Here is an 18,028-nt window from a genome sequence, read left to right as displayed (position 1 = left end):
AATATAGGATGTAAGCTTAGTCATAGTAACTGAAGTTACAAAAAGTATGATTAGATCGTGGCAGAGTACTCTTTAGGATTAGTGATTTTAAAAAGGGGCCAAGAATGAAACTTTGGGGAATGTAGTAGGTTTGGTCTGAAAAGTGAAATTATTCATTATGTTGTTTGATGTATTCAATCAAAATCTGAGTGGAGATTGCTGATAGGCAAGCAAATGGTTGTCTGGGTTTTCAGGTGAAGGTCTCTGCTGAAATATTTAAAGTGAGTTCAATGATTTTTGGTAAATTTTCAGAGTTGTGCAACCAGAAAATCTCCAAAAAGTGAGATTGTTTTAGGGATTGTTTGCATATAGCTAGTAGTTGAAGTCATATATAAAGGATATCACACCGGGAGAGTATGGAAAGTAGGAAGTATGTAACCGTATAGAAACCAAAAAGACATCAAAAGAAGTAGAGAGCGATGAGTACACGATTGTCAGATCTGAGAAGAGAAAGGGCTATCACAGAAGTTAAGGGAGAAATGACCTCCCAAAGGAAAGAATGTTTACCATGCCAAATGCTCTTGAGATCAAGAAAAATAGTCTTCCAGCTTTTGCATTGTGGAAAGCATAGGTGACTTGTTAAAGAGTTCTTAGTTGTGTAATGAGAAGAGAGGTATGGAAGTAAAGGAGGAGATAAAGCAAGTGAGAGGTTTGTCAAAGGATAGCAAAGGTGGTAGGTGAAAGGGAAAGATGAGATTTTCAAGGAAGGATATTGTTCTTTCAACTATAGCTAGTGCTCGACTTAATGACCACAATTGTTTCCGACAGGTCGTAACACGATTTGGTCGTAAGTTGAGTAGGCTATATGTACAGTACTGTGAAATGATATAAAAATCTTTAAGTCATATTTTATTATAATTTTCTTTCATTATTGTGATATATCATAATTTTCTTTGTTCATTTTATGCCATTTGTATCATCTCTACACCATTTTGTTTCTTATTTTTACATTCGTCAGGTTTAAGTAAAACACTGCATTACCAGTACAACTGGTTTAATATTTGCAAAGACAATTTCCTCTTGGTGTAGACATCTTGGGAGGGGTTTGATGAAAAATATCCAAGACACAAAACACAAATTACTGTATCAAGTCTGGGATAACAGTTGAAATGGTGCACACGGAGATGGTAGTGCTGCCGGAATCTGGTCCTCACTGTCGTTCGCCCAGCTTGGCAACGCTTGCGCTGCCAGACTCGGAGCAGTTGTGGCTAGTGATTGTGGTCGTAAAGTCGAATGGTCGTAAGTTGCATAGGTTGTAAGTCGATCAATATTTGTATATGGAAGGAGAAAAGATGATGGCAACTTTATGTGAGGTAGGGTTTTTTGTTACTATTTTTGTTATGACAGGGTATAACTAATTTAGAAAACAGAATATTGGACACTGATTAGAAGGTTTAGGAGTGTGGGAAAGAGCTGACTAAAGATAAATAGGATTGTTAAAGACTAATGAGAGCTTATGCTCCTTTTGGCGGCACATACACTAAAATTGGAGTCATACAGAGAAGATTAGCGTGTTCCCTGTGCAGGAATGACGTAGAAATTTGTGGTGAAGTGTTCCATATTAAAAAAAAAAAAGACTAATGGAAGCTCAACTGAGATGAGAAGCCAAGAATTTATAAGGGAACATTACTGTGCCTTAGGGTAGAGTTTGTTTTTTGAAGCTTTCAGCTTCTGTGGTACAGGATTAGAGAATGAGATAGGCATGTGATCTATTTTATGATTTGTGTCTTTTAGAGACCACATCCTTCAACAGCTGAAGCAAAGGTTCCAACACCAAAGTTTGACTTATTGGCCTCAAATTTTCCTCCTTTACCTGGAAGTTCATCAAGAACACCAGGTGAACTTGTTTTGGAGAGTAGGATGTCTGATGTTGTTAAAGGTGTCTACAAAGAAAAGGTAAACATTGAAACATCTAATCTACCTTATGGGGACTGTATTAGCCTATGTTTTCAGAGTTATTATTTAAGTTTTTATTTGTACTTAATAAGTATTTCTAACAGATTTTATTCATGGCTTTTCAACATACTTTGAGTATTATAAAAAGATTTAAGATAAAACTACGCAAGGTCATTAAAATGTTTTTCTTACTTTTGCACATCTTTATCACTCAGCTTGATAGAACTGATTAATGGAAAATGTCATTTCCATTTCAGTGCCTATAATTAACCAATGATGTAAATGAATTCTAAGCTAGTTTGGTAAATTCAGTCTTTCAAATAATGTAGAGTGGGCTGTGCTCTCTTTGGAACATGCCACCACCTCTCCCCACCCCCTTTCTTTCCCCAGGGTTAGGAAGAGGGCACCCTCTCCATTCCCTTTCTCCCTCTCCCTTCCCCAACCTCACGGCCCTCCTCAACCTGCCAGAACCTCTCCTTCCTCTTTCTTTTCTCAGTGAATATCTCCCTCTCCCTTTCTCTCTCTGCCCCTCTCTCCACCTCTCACCCTACCTCCTCAACCTCCAAGGGCCCTTCTTTTGCTGTAACTTGTTTACTGAGCCCATTTCTCTTACGGTTTACTTCTACCTCTGTGACTTTATCTTTTTTTTTTTTTTTTTTTGTATTTTTCTGAAGCTAGAAACAGGAGAGATAGTCAGACAGACTCCCGCATGCGCCCGACTGGGATCCACCTGGCACGCCCACCAGGGGGCGACGCTCTGCCCACCAGGGGGCGATGCTCTGCCCCTCCGGGGCGTTGCTCTGTTGCGACCAGAGCCACTCTAGCGCCTGGGGCAGAGGCCAAGGAGCCATCCCTAGCGCCCGGGCCATCTTTGCTCCAATGGAGCCTCTGCTGCGGGAGGGGAAGAGAGAGACAGAGAGGAAGGAGAGGGGGAGGGGTGAAGAAGCAGATGGGCGCCTCTCCTGTGTGCCCTGGCCGGGAATCAAACCCGGGACTTCTGCACGCCAGGCCGACGCTCTACCACTGAGACAACCGGCCAGGGCAATCTTTTTTTTTTTTTTTTTTAAGTGAGAGGAGGGGAGATAGTGAGACAGACTTCTGCATGTAACCTGACCAGGATCCACTCAGCAACCCCTGTCTGGGGCTGATGCTTGAATCACCTGAGCTATTTTTAGCACCAAAACTGAACTAGTCTCAGTGCTGGGGGCAATGTTCAAACCAATCAAGCCACTGGCTGTGAGAGGGGAAGAGGGAGAGAAGAGGGAGAGAGAGAGCGAGGGAAGGAAATGGCTACTTCTCCTCTGTGCCCTGAGAGGGAATCAAACCCAGGACGTCCATACCCTGGGCCAGTGCTCTATCCACTGAGCCAACTGCCCAGGTCCTCTATGACTTTCTAAATAAACTTTCTCTTATAATTTGAATCTTGGTTCTTAATTCTTAGATCTCAAGAACCAAGGTTGCTAAACCGATGTTAACACTGTTTTCCTGCTGCTAATACAATGAGATGACTGGAAAAGGGAAATAAAAGAAATAATAATGGAAAATGGATGTCAGAATATTTTTGAGTGTAGAGCTCTCCTTTAATAAATCTTCATGTCCCACAAATTTTTCTCATTTTCTGCTTTTTTTTTCTAATTCAGGTTTGTTTGTTTTTGTGACAGAGAGAAGGACAGGTAGGGACAGACAGACAGGAAGGAAGAGAGATGAGAAGCATCAGTTCTTCGTTGTGGCTCCTTAGTAGTTCATTAATTGCTTTCTCATATGTGCCTTGACTGGGGGACTACAGCAGAGTGAGTGACCCTGTGCTCAAGCCAGCAACCTTGGGCTTCAAGCCAATGTAACCTTTGGGCTCAAGCCATTGACCTGGTGTCATGTCTGTGATCCCACGCTCAAGCCAGTGACCCCGCACTCAAGCTGGTGAGCTGGTGCTCAAGCCGGATGAGCCTGCGCTCAACCCAGCGACCTTGGGGCTTCAAACCTGGGTCCTTCGTGTCCCAGTTCAACACTCTATCCTCTAATAGAATATGTACACAGTATATCTAGGCTTATAATGGAAACAGTTGTCTTCTGCAAGCACCTTCCACTCTAGCTTTTTCTCCTAACATTTATTGTTATATTTTTAATTTACATGGTTATGCTGCTATTTCTTGACTTTTTCCGTTTTAGATGTTGTCTATTAACTTTATACTCTAGAAACTAAGATTTAGTACTCTGCTTTTTTTTTTCCCCTTGTGGGAGAGACAGTGAGAGTCAGAGAGAGGGACAGATAGGGACAGACAGACAGGAAGGGAGAGAGATGAGAAACATCAATTCTTCATTGCGGTTCCTTAGTTGTTCATTGATTGATTTCTCATATGTTCCTTGACCATGGGGCTACAGCAGACCGAGTGACCCCTTGCTTGAGCCAGTGACCTTAGGCTCAAGCTGGTGAACTTTGCTCAAACCAGATGAGCCCGTGCTCAAGCTGGCGACCTCAGAATCTTGAACCAGGGTCCTCCACATCCCAGTCCAGTGCTCTATCCACTGCGCCACCACCTGGTCAGGCGCTGGTAGACTTCTTTAATCTGGAAATTCATGACCTTCCATGCCAGAAAAATTTCCTATATTTCTCTTTGATAAATTCTTCACCTCTTTTCCATTCTTAAATTCTTCATTTGATATTAGATCTCAGTTTTCTTTTTTTGGCTTTCCTAATTTTGATCTTTGTACTTGTCTCATTTTTCTTGTTTTAATTGCGGTAGACTACATATAACATAAATTTACCATCTTAACCATTGTTAAGTGTGTACAGTTCAGTAGTGTTAAAGACATTCACATTGCTGTGAAACTAATCTCCAGAACTCTTTTCGTCTTACAAAACTAAAACACTACCATTAAATAGCAGATCCCATTCTCCCTTCCCTCAGCCCCAGGCAGTTACTGTTCTCCATTGTCTCTATGAATTTGAATTTGACTATTCTAGGTACTACCTCACATAAGTAGAATCAGAGTATTTTGTCTTTGTGGCTACCTTATTATACTTAGCATGATGTCCTCAGATTCATTCATTGTTGTGACATGTGTCAAGACTTGATTCCTTTTATTGTGCAGTAATATTTCATGTATCAAAATACAGTAGTTTCTCTATCCATAATTTTGCCTTCTGTGCTTTCAGTTACCCATGGCAACCTTACCTAAAAATATTAAATAGGAAATTCCAGAAATAAGTCATAAGTTTTAAATTGCCTACCATTCTGAGTAGTGTGCCTGGGGATGTGAATCATCCCTTTGTCCAGTGTATCTACATTGTATACAGTACTCAACCTTTAGTCTTGGTTATCAGGTTAGTTATCACTGTATAGTAGTTCTTAAATTCAAGTAACCCTTACTTTACTTAATAATGGCCCCAAAGTGCAAGAGTAGTGGTGCAGGAAATTCGGGTGTGCCAAAAGAAGCCACAGAGTGCTTCCTTTAAGTGAAATGGTAAGTACAGGACAGTAAGATATTTTGAGAGACAACATTCACATAACTTATTTTAGTATATTGTTGTAATTATTTTGTTTTATTATTATTAACCTCTTACTGGGCATAATTTACAAATTAAACTATCATAGGTATGTATGTGTAGGATAAATCATAGTATATATAGGGTTCAGTACTATCTACAGTGTCAGGCATTCACTGAGGTTTCTGGAACGTATCCCCTGTGGATAAGGGGGGACTACTGTTCCACATTTTATTTATTCATTTGCCAGTTGATGAACATTTAGGTTGTTTTCACTGTTTGCTACCCTGAACATTTGTGTATACGTTTTTTGCAGATACATATTTTCTCTTGGGTTTGTACCCAAGGGTGAATTATGATAACTCTTAAGTTTAACTTTTTGAGGAACTGCCAGACTACTTTCCAAAGTGGCCACACCATTTTACATTGCCATGCTCAATATATAAAGCAGGAGTCCCCAAACTATGGCCCGCGGGCCGCATGCGGCCCCCTGAGGCCATTTATCCGGCCCCCGCCGCACTTCCGGAAGGGGCAGGCACCTCTTTCATTGGTGGTCAGTGAGAGGAGCATAGTTCCCATTGAAATACTGGTCAGTTTGTTGATTTAAATTTACTTGTTCTTTATTTTAAATATTGTATTTGTTCCCGTTTTGTTTTTTTACTTTAAAATAAGATATGTGCAGTGTGCATAAGGATTTGTTCATAGTTTTTTTTATAGTCCAGCCCTCCAACGGTCTGAGGGACAGTGAACTGGCCCCCTGTGTAAAAAGTTTGGGGACCCCTGATATAAAGGTTCCAATATCTCCATATCATCACTGAATTGTTGCCTATCTTACTGACGATAGCCATCCTAGTGAGTGTAAAGTGGTTTCTTGTGGTTTTGATTGCATTTCCCTAATGACTAATGATATTGAACTTTTTTTTTTTTGACAGACAGAGAGAGAGGGACGGATAGGGACAGACAGACAGGAAGGGAGAGATGAGAGGCTTCAATTCTTTGTTGCAGCACCTTAGTTGTTCATTGATTGCTTTCTCATATGTGACTTGACTGGAGAGCTACAGCAGAGCAAGTGACCCCTTGCTCAAGCCAGCGACTTTTGGGCTCAAGCTAGTGACCATGGGGCCATGTCTATGATCCCATGTTCAAGCCAGCGACTCTATGCTTAAGCTGGTGAGCCCGTGCTCAAGCTGGTGACCTCAGGGCTTTGAACCTGGGGACTCCACGTTCCAGTCTAATGCTCTATTCCCTGTGCCACTGCCTGGTCAGTCTGAACATCTTTTTATATATGCTTGTTGGCTATTTATATATCTTACTTGGAAAAGTGTCTTTATAAGCCCCATTAAAAGTTTTTTAAATTCAATTACAGTTGACATTCAGTATTACAGTTATATACAGCATAGTGGTTAGATATTTATGTAAGTTGTGAAGTAACCCCTTGGTGATTCTAGTACCCACCTGACACCATATGTCCCTATGCTGTACTTCACTATAAGTACAATTTTTAAATATGTTTTTACTTTAAGGATAATGAAGAGTTTAGACAAGTTAGTTGCCCAGTGCCTGCAGAGGATGAACAGACAGACTGCGCCTCTGCCCAGCAGTTCAATATAAGTACCAGTCCTTCGTGTACATCTGAGCCTCCTGCTTTAAGGTACAGGTTTCAATATAGAAGATCTTCCATATTAAGATTTCTTTTTCTTATGATCATGTACTCACCTGTTTCTTTGTGTTATACTAAGTTTAATGTCAAACTCTTTTTTTTCTTAGTACAACTCAGCAAGAAAAGGATCTAATAGAGGATTACACTGTTCAGAAGGATATCCTCAACCAGACAGATATATCAGTTTCTTCCCCAAGTACTACAAAGCCATCAAGGACAAATACTGCTTCACTATGTAATAGTAACATAAATGCATCTGTAACTGGGGCCCTACAGGTAACACGATGAATTTAGTTAATGTGAGCCAAAAATAGTAGGTTAAATAACGAGAACTTTTTTCCCTGTAACTCTTTGCTATAGCAGAATCATTTGGAAATAGCACAAATTGGGACTGCCTACATCCTAAAAAAGTTGAAGGAGTTTAAAGTCACTATGAAGAAATGGGGAATTTAAGCCATGTTGAGGAAGTAAATAAGTTACTATTCATCATTTCTTTTGATTGCTTTTTTTCTGGTCATTAAGTGGTTAAGTAAAGCTACTTTCTTATCCAGGTTATGTTGTATGTATCATTTTTAGGCTAGTATGAAGAGGCTTTGAGCTTCTTGAAAAAAATTTTTGTATAATGCTTAACGAGTCTGTGCAACCCATGAGGGACCACTCATTTTTATTCAATTTTCAGAATCATTTTTATAATAGGAAAATACAGAAAAACAGGTGAAAAAACCCACAAAATTTATCTATAATACTTTCATTTATTGATATAACTAGTAGCATTTTGGTACAACTCTTTCTTTTTCAGGATAAAGAACATTTTATCTTGTGATTGAATTATGATAGTAATAATAGAATAAGAACTGTCCATTATTTAATACCTAGTGTGTGCTAGGACCACTGCTAAAGACTTTACATGCTTTATCCCATTTTCACAATACTCTCGTTGTCTTTCTTTTTGAGGTAATTACGGCTTTTAAATTAGTCTTCTATAAATATTTGATTGGTTTTCAACTGCTCTGCCGCAGTTTTTACCGAGTCCTTCTCAGGGTTCTTTGTAGCCAGGGAAAAGAGAATGAAGCCATTGTATTTCATCAGATTGATGGACCATTATTAATTTGATCTGTCTTTCCTTTTTAGAAATTTAAATTCCCAGATTTTTGTGTTTGTTTGTTTTTTCACTATAAACAATGCTGACATGAAAATCCTTCAGATAAATTCCTCAAGGGAAATTATTGTTTCATATGTAAATTGAAACAGTTTTTATTCTTTTTATTCTTTTTAAAAATAGATTTTATTGATTGATTTTACACAGAGAGGAAGTGGGGAGCAAGAAGTATCAACTCATACTTGCCTCACTTTAGTTCATTGATTGTTTATCAAATGTGCCCTGAATGGGCAAGCCCAGGGTTTTGAACATGCAGCCTCATCATTTCAGGTTGATGCTTTATCCATTGCGCCACCACAGATCAGGCACAACAAATGTACTTTTTAGAAAAGATTACATGTTAATACACTTTATTTTTCCATTGATTTTTTTTTTTTAAGTAACAGATTTTATTTGTTTTTTTGTTTGTTTGTTTTTTTACAGAGACAGAGAGTCAGAGAGAGGGACAGTTGGGGACAGACAGACAGGAACAGAGAAAGATGAGAAGCATCAATCATCAGTTTTTTTGTTGCGACACCTTAGTTGTTCATTGCTTTCTCGTATGTGCCTTGACTGTGGGCCTTCAGCAGACCGAGCAACCCCTTGCTTAAGCCAGTGACCTTGGGTCCAAGCTGGTGAGCTTTGCTCAAGCCAGATGAGCCCGTGCTCAAGCTGGTGACCTCGGGGTCTTGAACCTGGGTCCTCCACATCCCAGTCTGATGCTCTATCCACTGTGCCACCGCCTGGTCAGGCTATTTTTTCCATTGATTTGAGAGAGAGAGAGGAAGGGGGAGAGAGAGAAGCATCAACTCATTGTTTTACTTAGTAGTTCCGTTTAGTTGTGCACTCATTGATTGCTTCTCGTATGTGCCCTATACTAGGAGGTAGAGCCTGCGACCTCTGGCTCACCGGTCGACACTTTATCCACTCAGCCACCAGCCAGAACCTGTACTGATACACTTTAATGTTTATTAATTGGGGGGCGGTGTGGGGAGAGAGACAGGGGCAGGAACTTCAATATGTTCCAGTTTGTGCCCTGACCGAGATCGAACTGGCAACCTCTGCATTTTTGTGTTTTTTGGGTGTTTTTTTTTGTATTTTTCTGAAATTGGAAATGGGGAGGCAGTCAGACAGACTCCCGCATGCGCCTGACTGGGATCCACCCAGCATGCCCACCAAGGGGCGATGCTCTGCCCATCTGGGGCATTGCTCTGTTGCAACCAGAGCCATTCTAGCGCCTGAGGCAGAGGCCACAGAGCCATCCTCAGCGCCTGGGCCAACTTTGCTCCATTGGAGCCTTGGCTGCAGGAGGGGAAGAGAGAGACAGAGAGGAAGGGGAGGGGGAGGGGTGGCGAAGCAGATGGGCACTTCTCCTATGTGCCCTGGCCGGGAATCAAACCCAGGACTCCTGCACGCCAGGCCAATGCTCTACCACTGAGCCAACCGGCCAGGGCCGACCTCTGCATTTTTGGATGATGTTTTAACAGAGCCATCCAGACAGGGTATTATACTTGAAAAAAAAAATTTTTTTTAATTGATTGATTTTAGAGAAAGAGAGAAACATAGATTTGTTGTTCCACTTATTTATGCATTCATTGGTTGATTGTTCTATGTGCCCTGACCAGGGATCAAACCCCTAACCGTGGTGTATTGGGACAGTGCTCTATCCAACTGAGCTACCCAACCAGGGCAGTACTATCCTTTTTGTACTTTAGTAGAGAATGTGCACCATAATTTTTTTGTTTATCTTTACTTCAAAGGAACCTCGAAAGCTAAGTTATGCTGAAGTGTGCCAGAAGCCCCCTAAAGAGCCATCTCCAGTTCCTGTACAGCCACTACGAGAACTTCGCTCCAATGTAGTGTCTCCCACCAAAAATGAAGAAAATGGAGCTCCTGAGAAGTCCATTGAGAAACCACATGAGAAGCCAGAAGCAAGGGCTAGTAAGGATTACTCTGGCTTCCGAGGCAATACCATTCCCAGGGGAGCAGCTGGAAAAATCAGGGAACAGAGACGCCAGTTTGGCCATAGGGCTATACCTCAGGGAGTGACTCGGCGTAATGGCAAAGAGCAATATGTGCCACCCAGATCACCAAAGTAAAAACAAAAAACAAAAAAACTATTCAAACACCTCTCTCTCTTCCCATTAAACTTGAGCCGTTGCTATGTTGACCTGCTTTGGAGGGGAGCGGGTAACCAGGAAGGAAACAGGAGAAAGTATATCCTTAAATCATTTTGGATTTTGGAGTTGTGAGCAGTAGAATCCCAAAATTCATCTCTAAAATGATTTTAAAATGCTGGAGAATTTCAATCAGTATAAATATATATGTGTGTGTGTGTATGTGTATGTGTATATATATATAATATATATATACACACAGACGCACATACATGTATGTGTGTGTGTATACATATATAAAAATGTAATTTTTCTATTTTTGTTTTTGATTTTAATGTGCAGAGATCTGCCTGGAATCAACTTTGAGGGTTCAGATTTAGCTTGGGGGGGGGGAACATATTACATGCCCTTCAGTATAGGAGATGAGGGAGTGAGAGAAAATATTTTTTGAAGAAGCATTTCTGTAAAATTAGAAATTACTTTTTTTAATCTATTTAAATTTTGGCTTGGAGAATGCCATTTCTGCCTATATGGCCTTGTGTTGCAAAGCAGAGCAGTGGCTGGGGTGCCTGTTGTGGTGTGGGTGTACGCAAGAGTGACTGCTGCCAAATCTGTTGTCTTGTTAGGAAATTATTTGAAAACTGAATGTAATACATACCTGAGTAGATTATTTTTCCAGTTTGATATGTAGTCTCTTTTTGATCTTACTAATATCATTCAGTTGCTTCTCAGCCTTTTGGCTAAGATCAAGTGTAATATTTCATTCAAGAAGCTTTTAAACTATGACTTTACTTGGAAATGTGACTACCAATCAGCATGATACTTAAGGAGAGAATGGGGGTTATTTAAATAATTGAAAATCTGTCTTAGATTTGAGTAGGAAGGTCAGATGGACTTTAAAGGTTTAAATAGGCCTGTGATTTTTTTTCCTCCCCCTAAAGTAGGAAATAATATTTTTTGTTGCATCAGTTGTTACTCTCTGTTCTTTGATTAATACCCTTAAAAGCAAAATAACAAACCTGCATAATTTTATGTTTTTAACTTCCTTGACCATTCTTGTCAAATCACATACCTGTTCTAAATTTCTGAGTTGAACAGGGAAGTATTTTACTCTTCTGTTTATGTATTTAGAACTTTAGATCCCAGAATGGTAGGGCAGACTGCCTCTACAGTAATTTATTTGTGTTAGTGTTAAAAATGAAATATTATAATTGACTCTTATTAAAGTGTTAAGTAGTATAGAAGTAAAAAGAATTTTTTTAAAAGGCTTAATTAATTTGGGGCAACTTTTTCTGTTTACAGTGTGTTTATTGCTTCTCTTCCCTCCCTTTCCTTTAAAAAATAAGAAAAAATACAGTTTGGAATTCACAAAAACAGAGCCAATAAGTCAGGAGATTTTTGAGTTGAGTTGAGAAAGATAGTTGAAAAAAATTAATACATAATTTCACAGTGAATAAAGTTGTAACTCATATTAAATAGGCAAGTTTACATGCTGGTGTCTAGAAAATGGCTACAATATTAAAAACCATGTTGTGTTAATCTGCTTTAAGTCATATTATTTTCATAGTTCCTTGTAAGGTGGAGTTTGTTTTCTTTTTAGGGATAGTTTGTAATAGTAATAACTGTCCCTTATCTTAGTGAATGACATGTACAAATTGAAACTGTAAATTGTGAACACTGGAAAGCACCATTGTGACATAGAGTAAACATCTTAGTAATATATTAAAATGAATGTAAATGGAGGTTAAAATTACATTACTGTGAAACTCATCTTCCAACTCTAAGTTAAGCTTTGGATTTGTATTGGAGTAGATTTGTCCAGATCTTTGAAAACACTGCATATTTCTGTGCAAGCCAGAATTATCATTTCTTTGTAACTTAATCAGCTTGGCAATTGCTTTTGATTTGTTGGGTTGATGACATGATATTTAAGTAAGGAGAATCATTTCTCTACACTATTTTTTTAAATCATTTACTAGCTGAAACATGCAATTAAACTACCTGTGCTGACATTTGAGGGAAGTTTAGGTATATATATATATATATATATATATATATATATATAGTATTAATAATCATTGACTATATCTATGATAAAAGTGCTTATTTTGGTTTACTTAGATAATGCTGTAGTTGGTAAACATTTAAAGTGTTAACGCTCTGTGAATGCATTGGATTTCAGAGAATAAACATTTTATAAAAATCACTTGGCAAGGATTACAACCTTAATTATTGCACTTGAAATGAAACATTACTTTTTACAATGTGTCACAGAAGTGCACTTGTATTATATGCAGGCTTGTGTGACTTCTACTTTTAAAAACAAAGTGTTCTAATTAAAACACAAGAAAAGAGTCTTTTTGAAGAAAGCAAGTATATTCTTGCTTTTTCCCCAAAATGTTATTGAAAGTAGATTTTAATTTAAAGACATGACCTTTTAAATTTTCTTATAAAATATACTGTTTTAATTTAATTTGCCTCATTACAGCGAATAGTTCCCATTTTGATGGGATGTAGAGGGAAGAATAAATGTGTGTGTATATATATAAAATATATATACATTCACAGTATGTATTTAGCATTTATTTTATTACAGCATATTTAAGGTTTATATCTGAATGATGCCTATGAGTTGTGTGATACTGTTGGCTGTTTTTCCCTAGCATTACTCTGAGATGAGAGTTGGGCATTCATGATAGTTCAGCTATTTATTTGTTTCTTTAGAAAAAGGAATTTAAATTTTTTTATTCACCCTTATGGTTTAACACTTTCTTGGGCTATTGGAGGCTAAAAGTAGTCATAAATGATATTGAGTGTACGATACAGTGATCTTCTGCCATAGTTCTTACTGCATGAAGAGAAAGAGTAACACAAATTCACTGTCTTGGACTTCACAGAGAAAGTATATAGAGATATTGCAAAACCTTTTTCCCATTTTCTAGCCTGATAACTAAGATTTTCATTATGTCTGGGGCCTGTCTCTCATTGGAGTAACTTCATTTTTGCAAGTGTACACACTGGCATTCAAAAGAGTGATTTGCCTAAATTATTTTCAACTGGGTTTTGAAAGAAGATAAAATTTTTTAGTGATAGGATTTATTGTTGTTGTCATCTTATGTCTTCAATTTGCATGTGGTCAAATGACATGCAGATTTTAAAATTTAGTTTTGGTTCCTAAAATGAAGGTAGCTTGACTATTGTTTCACATTCCTTTCTCTTTTTAAATAACTGTGCTGGCTTTGCAGAAGGCTTACGATGGAATATTAGCATCTGCTGGAGCAGAAAATAGTATTTAAAAGTTACTAAATACTTCCTCTAGATTTCTTAATTATGGCCTTAATATTTGTCTTTTGACTTAAATGTCCACTAGTTTTACTTTGATACCATTGAACAAAACTGGGGTTAAGTCTTTGATGTTTCTGTTGGCCATATATATTAACCATATTTTTAAAGTTTCCATTTTAGTTTTTACAGAATAGATAAAATACACGAAAGGACAGTATATTCCTTTTAAAAGATTTTTTTTTAATTCTTAATTATGCGAAGGCGGTTTTAACTTCAGGCTCTTTGGTGTATGCTAATTTAGCTTGTCTGAGCTTCCAAGAAGATACATAGACATTTCAGTTTTTGTTAGCTGAATGAGAACATTTTAAGAAGTTGAAAGAAAATTTGTTTTCAAGTTGAGAGTAAATTCTCTTTCAAATTCATCTGATTATTAAATAATTTAAAGTTATTTTTAAGCTGAGGACTTCTTATGAGTTGCTGAGTAGACGATTCCTAAAAGTATAACTCAGATACCAACAAGCTTATAAATAAAAGGGTTTTATTTTCAGTTTTGTAGCACAAAACACTGATTAATTAGCATAAAGCATAAGGAAATATCCACACTGATTTTTTTTTTCCTGATTCAGGTGTTCCTTGAGTGACATCTAATGTTTGGGTTGGGGGTCAGAACCAGTTATCTGGCTTCTACTTTGTCCATTGCTTAGGTTTGTTCCTATTGTCAAAACTGTCCCCCTCCCCCAAATGGTGTGACACATGCTCATGCCTTTTATGTTAAAATGAGTACATCCTGTATTTGTATTTTTGTTTTCAACGTTGCCAAGGTGCTATGGGAAATTAATTAACAAAAATTAGAAAAAATAAAATTATTTAAAAGCAGGACTACTGGTTTTCTTTCTCCTGGTGGTTTATATCTAATGAGTACTTATATTTACTTTTCAATAATTTATATGTTGTCCACTCTCTAGTGCCATCACTCTTCTGGTCTCAGCAGTTTTTTGTTTTGGGGGGGCAAGATATGTGATATTGCGTCTGTAAAGTGAGAGCAGAGAGCTGTAAGATTCAGCTTTATGATTCTGGGGTTTTTTTATGTAATTTTAGCGTGAGAGGCAGTTATTGAAGGGGAAAAATTATAGGGCAGTGTGCAGCTCAAGGATTTTGCTTTAATTGATCAGATTATGGCCTGATTTGAGTATAGAAATTCTGGACTTTTAAAAAGGTTTCCTTTACCTTTTCAATTACATCTTTTATTTGATTGTATCAAACCCTAAAGCTAAAGGGTTTTGGTAGATTTTTAAAGGGAAAGGTTACTGGGAAATTTAAATAGGTCTTTTAAGCTTTTTAAAACTATAAGGCAAAAATGGAAAAGCTGAGTGAGCCTGACCAGGCGGTGGCGCAGTGGATAAAGCATCGGACTGTGATGCTGAGGACCCAGGTTCGAGACCCCGACGTAGCCAGCTTGAGCACAGGCTCATCTGGTTTGAGCAAAAAGCTCACCAGCTTGAGCCCAAGGTCGCTGGCTCGAGCAAGGGGTTACTTGGTCTGCTGAAGGCCCGTGGTCAAGGCACATATGAGAAAGCAATCAATGAACAACTAAGGTATCGCAATGCACAACGAAAAACTAATGATTGATGCTTCTCATCTCTCCGTTCCTGTCTGTCTGTCTCTGACTCTCTCTCTGTCTCTGTAAAAAAAAAAAAAAAAAGCTGAGTGAATCTCTAGCTTTTTATTGTGACAGCTCAACTTTTACTTGTTAGGTCAGCTGAAGGAGGGATGCACAAGACCTGATGAGTTTTGGGTTTTTGGGGTTTTTTTTTTGACAGAGACAGAGAGAGAGGACAGATAGGGACAGGTAGAGAGGAAGGAAGAGAGATGAGAAACATCAATTCTTTGTTGTGGCATCTTAGTTGTTCGTCGATTGCTTTCTCATATGTGCCTTGACCAGGGAACTACAGCAGAATTAGTGACCCTTGGCTCAAGTCAGCGACCATGGGGTCATGTCTGTGATCCCACGCTCAAGCTAGAGACCCCTCGCTCAAGTTCATGGGCCTGGGCTCAAGCTGGCGACCTTGGGGTTTCGAACCTGGGTCCTTTGCATCCAACTCCAATGCTCTATTCACTGCGTCACTTGCCTGGTCAGGCGACCTGATGGGTTTTATAAGAAATTATTTATGTATCTGCAAAACAGGTGGGCTGAGACCCTAGCGGCATCAGCAGAGAGCTGCAAGAAGTGGGTGTCTGATAAAGATGTTGCTGCAGGCATTTGCTGGCATAGGGTTGGGTGTATCTGGACATGCCCAGATTAGCATATCCTGGCTTGTGGCCTTGGTCACAGACTGTCTCCCTTTCCCAACCCTTAGGTCCCTCCCAGTGGCCTTGTCCCAGGGATACTTCCCAGAACCTTCCCAGCATGAGGGGTGTTACTTAAGGGGAGGGGGAGGTCGAGGTTGGGTGAGAGAGATGCTTAATGAAGAAGCTGCCCTAGTGGGAGGTTGGGTGAGGGGAATTTCAGTTTTAAAGGGGCCTTGAATCTAAAGGAGCCCTGATCCCAAACTTAACATTATTGAATGTAGTACAGTAGTTTACCCTTTCTCTTTCCGTGGTTTCAGTTACCTAACTCAGCCATTTAAATGGATAATGCCAGAAATAAACAGTTCATTAGTTTTAAATTGCATGCTGCTCTGACTGGCATGCCTGAGATGTAGGTCATCCCTTTGTCCAGTATATCCACACTGTATATGCTACAGAGTCTTTGTCATTTGGTTAACAGATCTGCAGTCACTGTATTGCAGTGTTGTTTTTTATCAAGTAACCCGTATTTTATTAAATAAGGCCCCACAGGACAAAAGTAGTGATGCTGGCAGTTTGACTATACCAAAGAGAAGCCATGAAGTGCTTCTTTGTAGTAAAATGGTGAGTACAGTGATATTTTTATTTATGTATTTATTTGTATTTTTCTGAAGTGAGAAGCAGGGAGGCAGTCAGACAGACTCCCACATGCGCCTGACCGGGATCTACCCAGAATGCCCACTATGGGGCAATGCTCTGCCCATCTGGAGCATTGCTCTGATGCAACTGGAGCCATTCTAGTGCCTGAGGTGGAGGCCATGGAGCCATCCTCAGTGCCTGGGCCAACTTTGCTCCAGTGGAGCCTTGGCTGTGGGAGGGAAAGAGAGAGGAAGTAGAGGGGGAGGAATGGAGAAGCAGATGGGCGCTTCTGTGTGCCCTGGCTGGGAATCAAACCCGGGACTTCCACATACCAGGCCAACACTACCACTGAGGCAACTGGCCAGGACCAGTGATATTTTTAGTGTTTTTACTATCCCAACTGGCCAGGACCAGTGATATTTTTAGTGTTTTTACTATCCAAGTTATGCAATAGGACTATGAGGTCACAGATTTAATGTGAACATTCACTTTGATAATTACTTAGTAGCATTGCCTGGTTGAACAGCTAAATCGTTTAATTTGCTAATGAACTGTTGCTTATCTGTTGTTGTTTTTTTCTTTTTTCTTAAATAGGCAGGGTAGAGAGAGAGACAGGAACATACAGCTGCTCCTATATGTGCCCTGAGCATGGACTCTAACTGGCAACCTTTGTGCTTTAGGACGATGCTCCAGTCAACTGAGCTATCCAGCCAGGGAACGGTTGTTTATCTTAATGAAGATAATATCAGTGAGCAAAATGGTACCATTAATAACAGGTTTACAAGGTTACGTGCTCACAAAGCATTAGGGCTGTATGTCAATACGTTAGTAGTTTATTTGACCAAGAGACATTGATGCATAATTTAAATTTCTTTATCATACTAGGAACTTGTATTTATAATGAACTAATAACCAAATTGGAAGACTTAAAAGATGTAGACTTTTTAGTTGTATTTAAAATGAATGGATTTTGGCCTGACCAGGCGGTGGCGCAGTGGATAGAGCATTGGACTGGAATGCAGAAGACCCAGGTTTGAGACCCCGAGGTCACCAGCTTGAGCGCGGGCTCATCTGGTTTGAGCAAAAGCTTACCAGCTTGGACCCAAGGTTGCTGGCTTGAGCAAGGGGTTACTCGGTCTGCTGAAGGCCCGCGGTCAAGGCACATATGAGAAAGCAATCAATGAACAACTAAGATGTCACAACAAAAAACTGATGATTGATGCTTCTCATCTCTCTCCGTTCCCGTCTGTCCCTATCTATCCCTCTCTCTGACTCTCTGTCTCCGTAAATAAAATAAAAATAAATAAATAAATAAATAAATAAAATGGATTTTTAAAAAAATTGATTGATTTTAGAGAGAGAAAGAAACTTTGATTTGTTTTTTGTTTTTAATTTAATTTAATTTAATTTTTTTTATTTTTATTTTTTTTTATTTTTCTGAAGCTGGAAACGGGGAGAGACAGTCAGACAGACTCCCGCATGCG

At 39.0% G+C, this 18,028-nt stretch overlaps 1 protein-coding gene and 1 non-coding gene across 7 annotated transcripts in view; both read left to right on the top strand.

Moving 5' to 3' along the window:
* Nucleotides 1-14,498, top strand: part of LARP4 (La ribonucleoprotein 4) — a 100,209-nt gene extending 85,711 nt beyond the window's left edge. For 5 of the 6 annotated variants that reach the window (XM_066368722.1, XM_066368721.1, XM_066368726.1 and 2 more), the window contains 4 exons: nt 1,774-1,935; nt 6,943-7,070; nt 7,187-7,355; nt 9,978-14,498. In XM_066368722.1, coding sequence (XP_066224819.1) covers nt 1,774-1,935; nt 6,943-7,070; nt 7,187-7,355; nt 9,978-10,316 — 798 coding nt within the window. In that variant the 3' untranslated portion in view covers nt 10,317-14,498. The remainder of the gene's footprint in view (nt 1-1,773; nt 1,936-6,942; nt 7,071-7,186; nt 7,356-9,977) is intronic. The other variant, XM_066368724.1, reaches the window with a different exon arrangement.
* On the top strand, nt 1,498-1,605 carry LOC136396563 (U6 spliceosomal RNA). The gene has a single exon (XR_010749827.1). It is a non-coding gene; the product is annotated as a U6 spliceosomal RNA (small nuclear RNA).
* Nucleotides 14,499-18,028: the final 3,530 nt, after the last annotated feature.

Source organism: Saccopteryx leptura, chromosome 2 (genome assembly GCF_036850995.1).
Source record: "Saccopteryx leptura isolate mSacLep1 chromosome 2, mSacLep1_pri_phased_curated, whole genome shotgun sequence".
Lineage (NCBI taxonomy): Eukaryota > Metazoa > Chordata > Mammalia > Chiroptera > Emballonuridae > Saccopteryx > Saccopteryx leptura.
The sequence above is the reverse complement of the archived record's forward strand: the minus strand, read 5'-3'. Positions and strand labels throughout refer to the sequence as shown.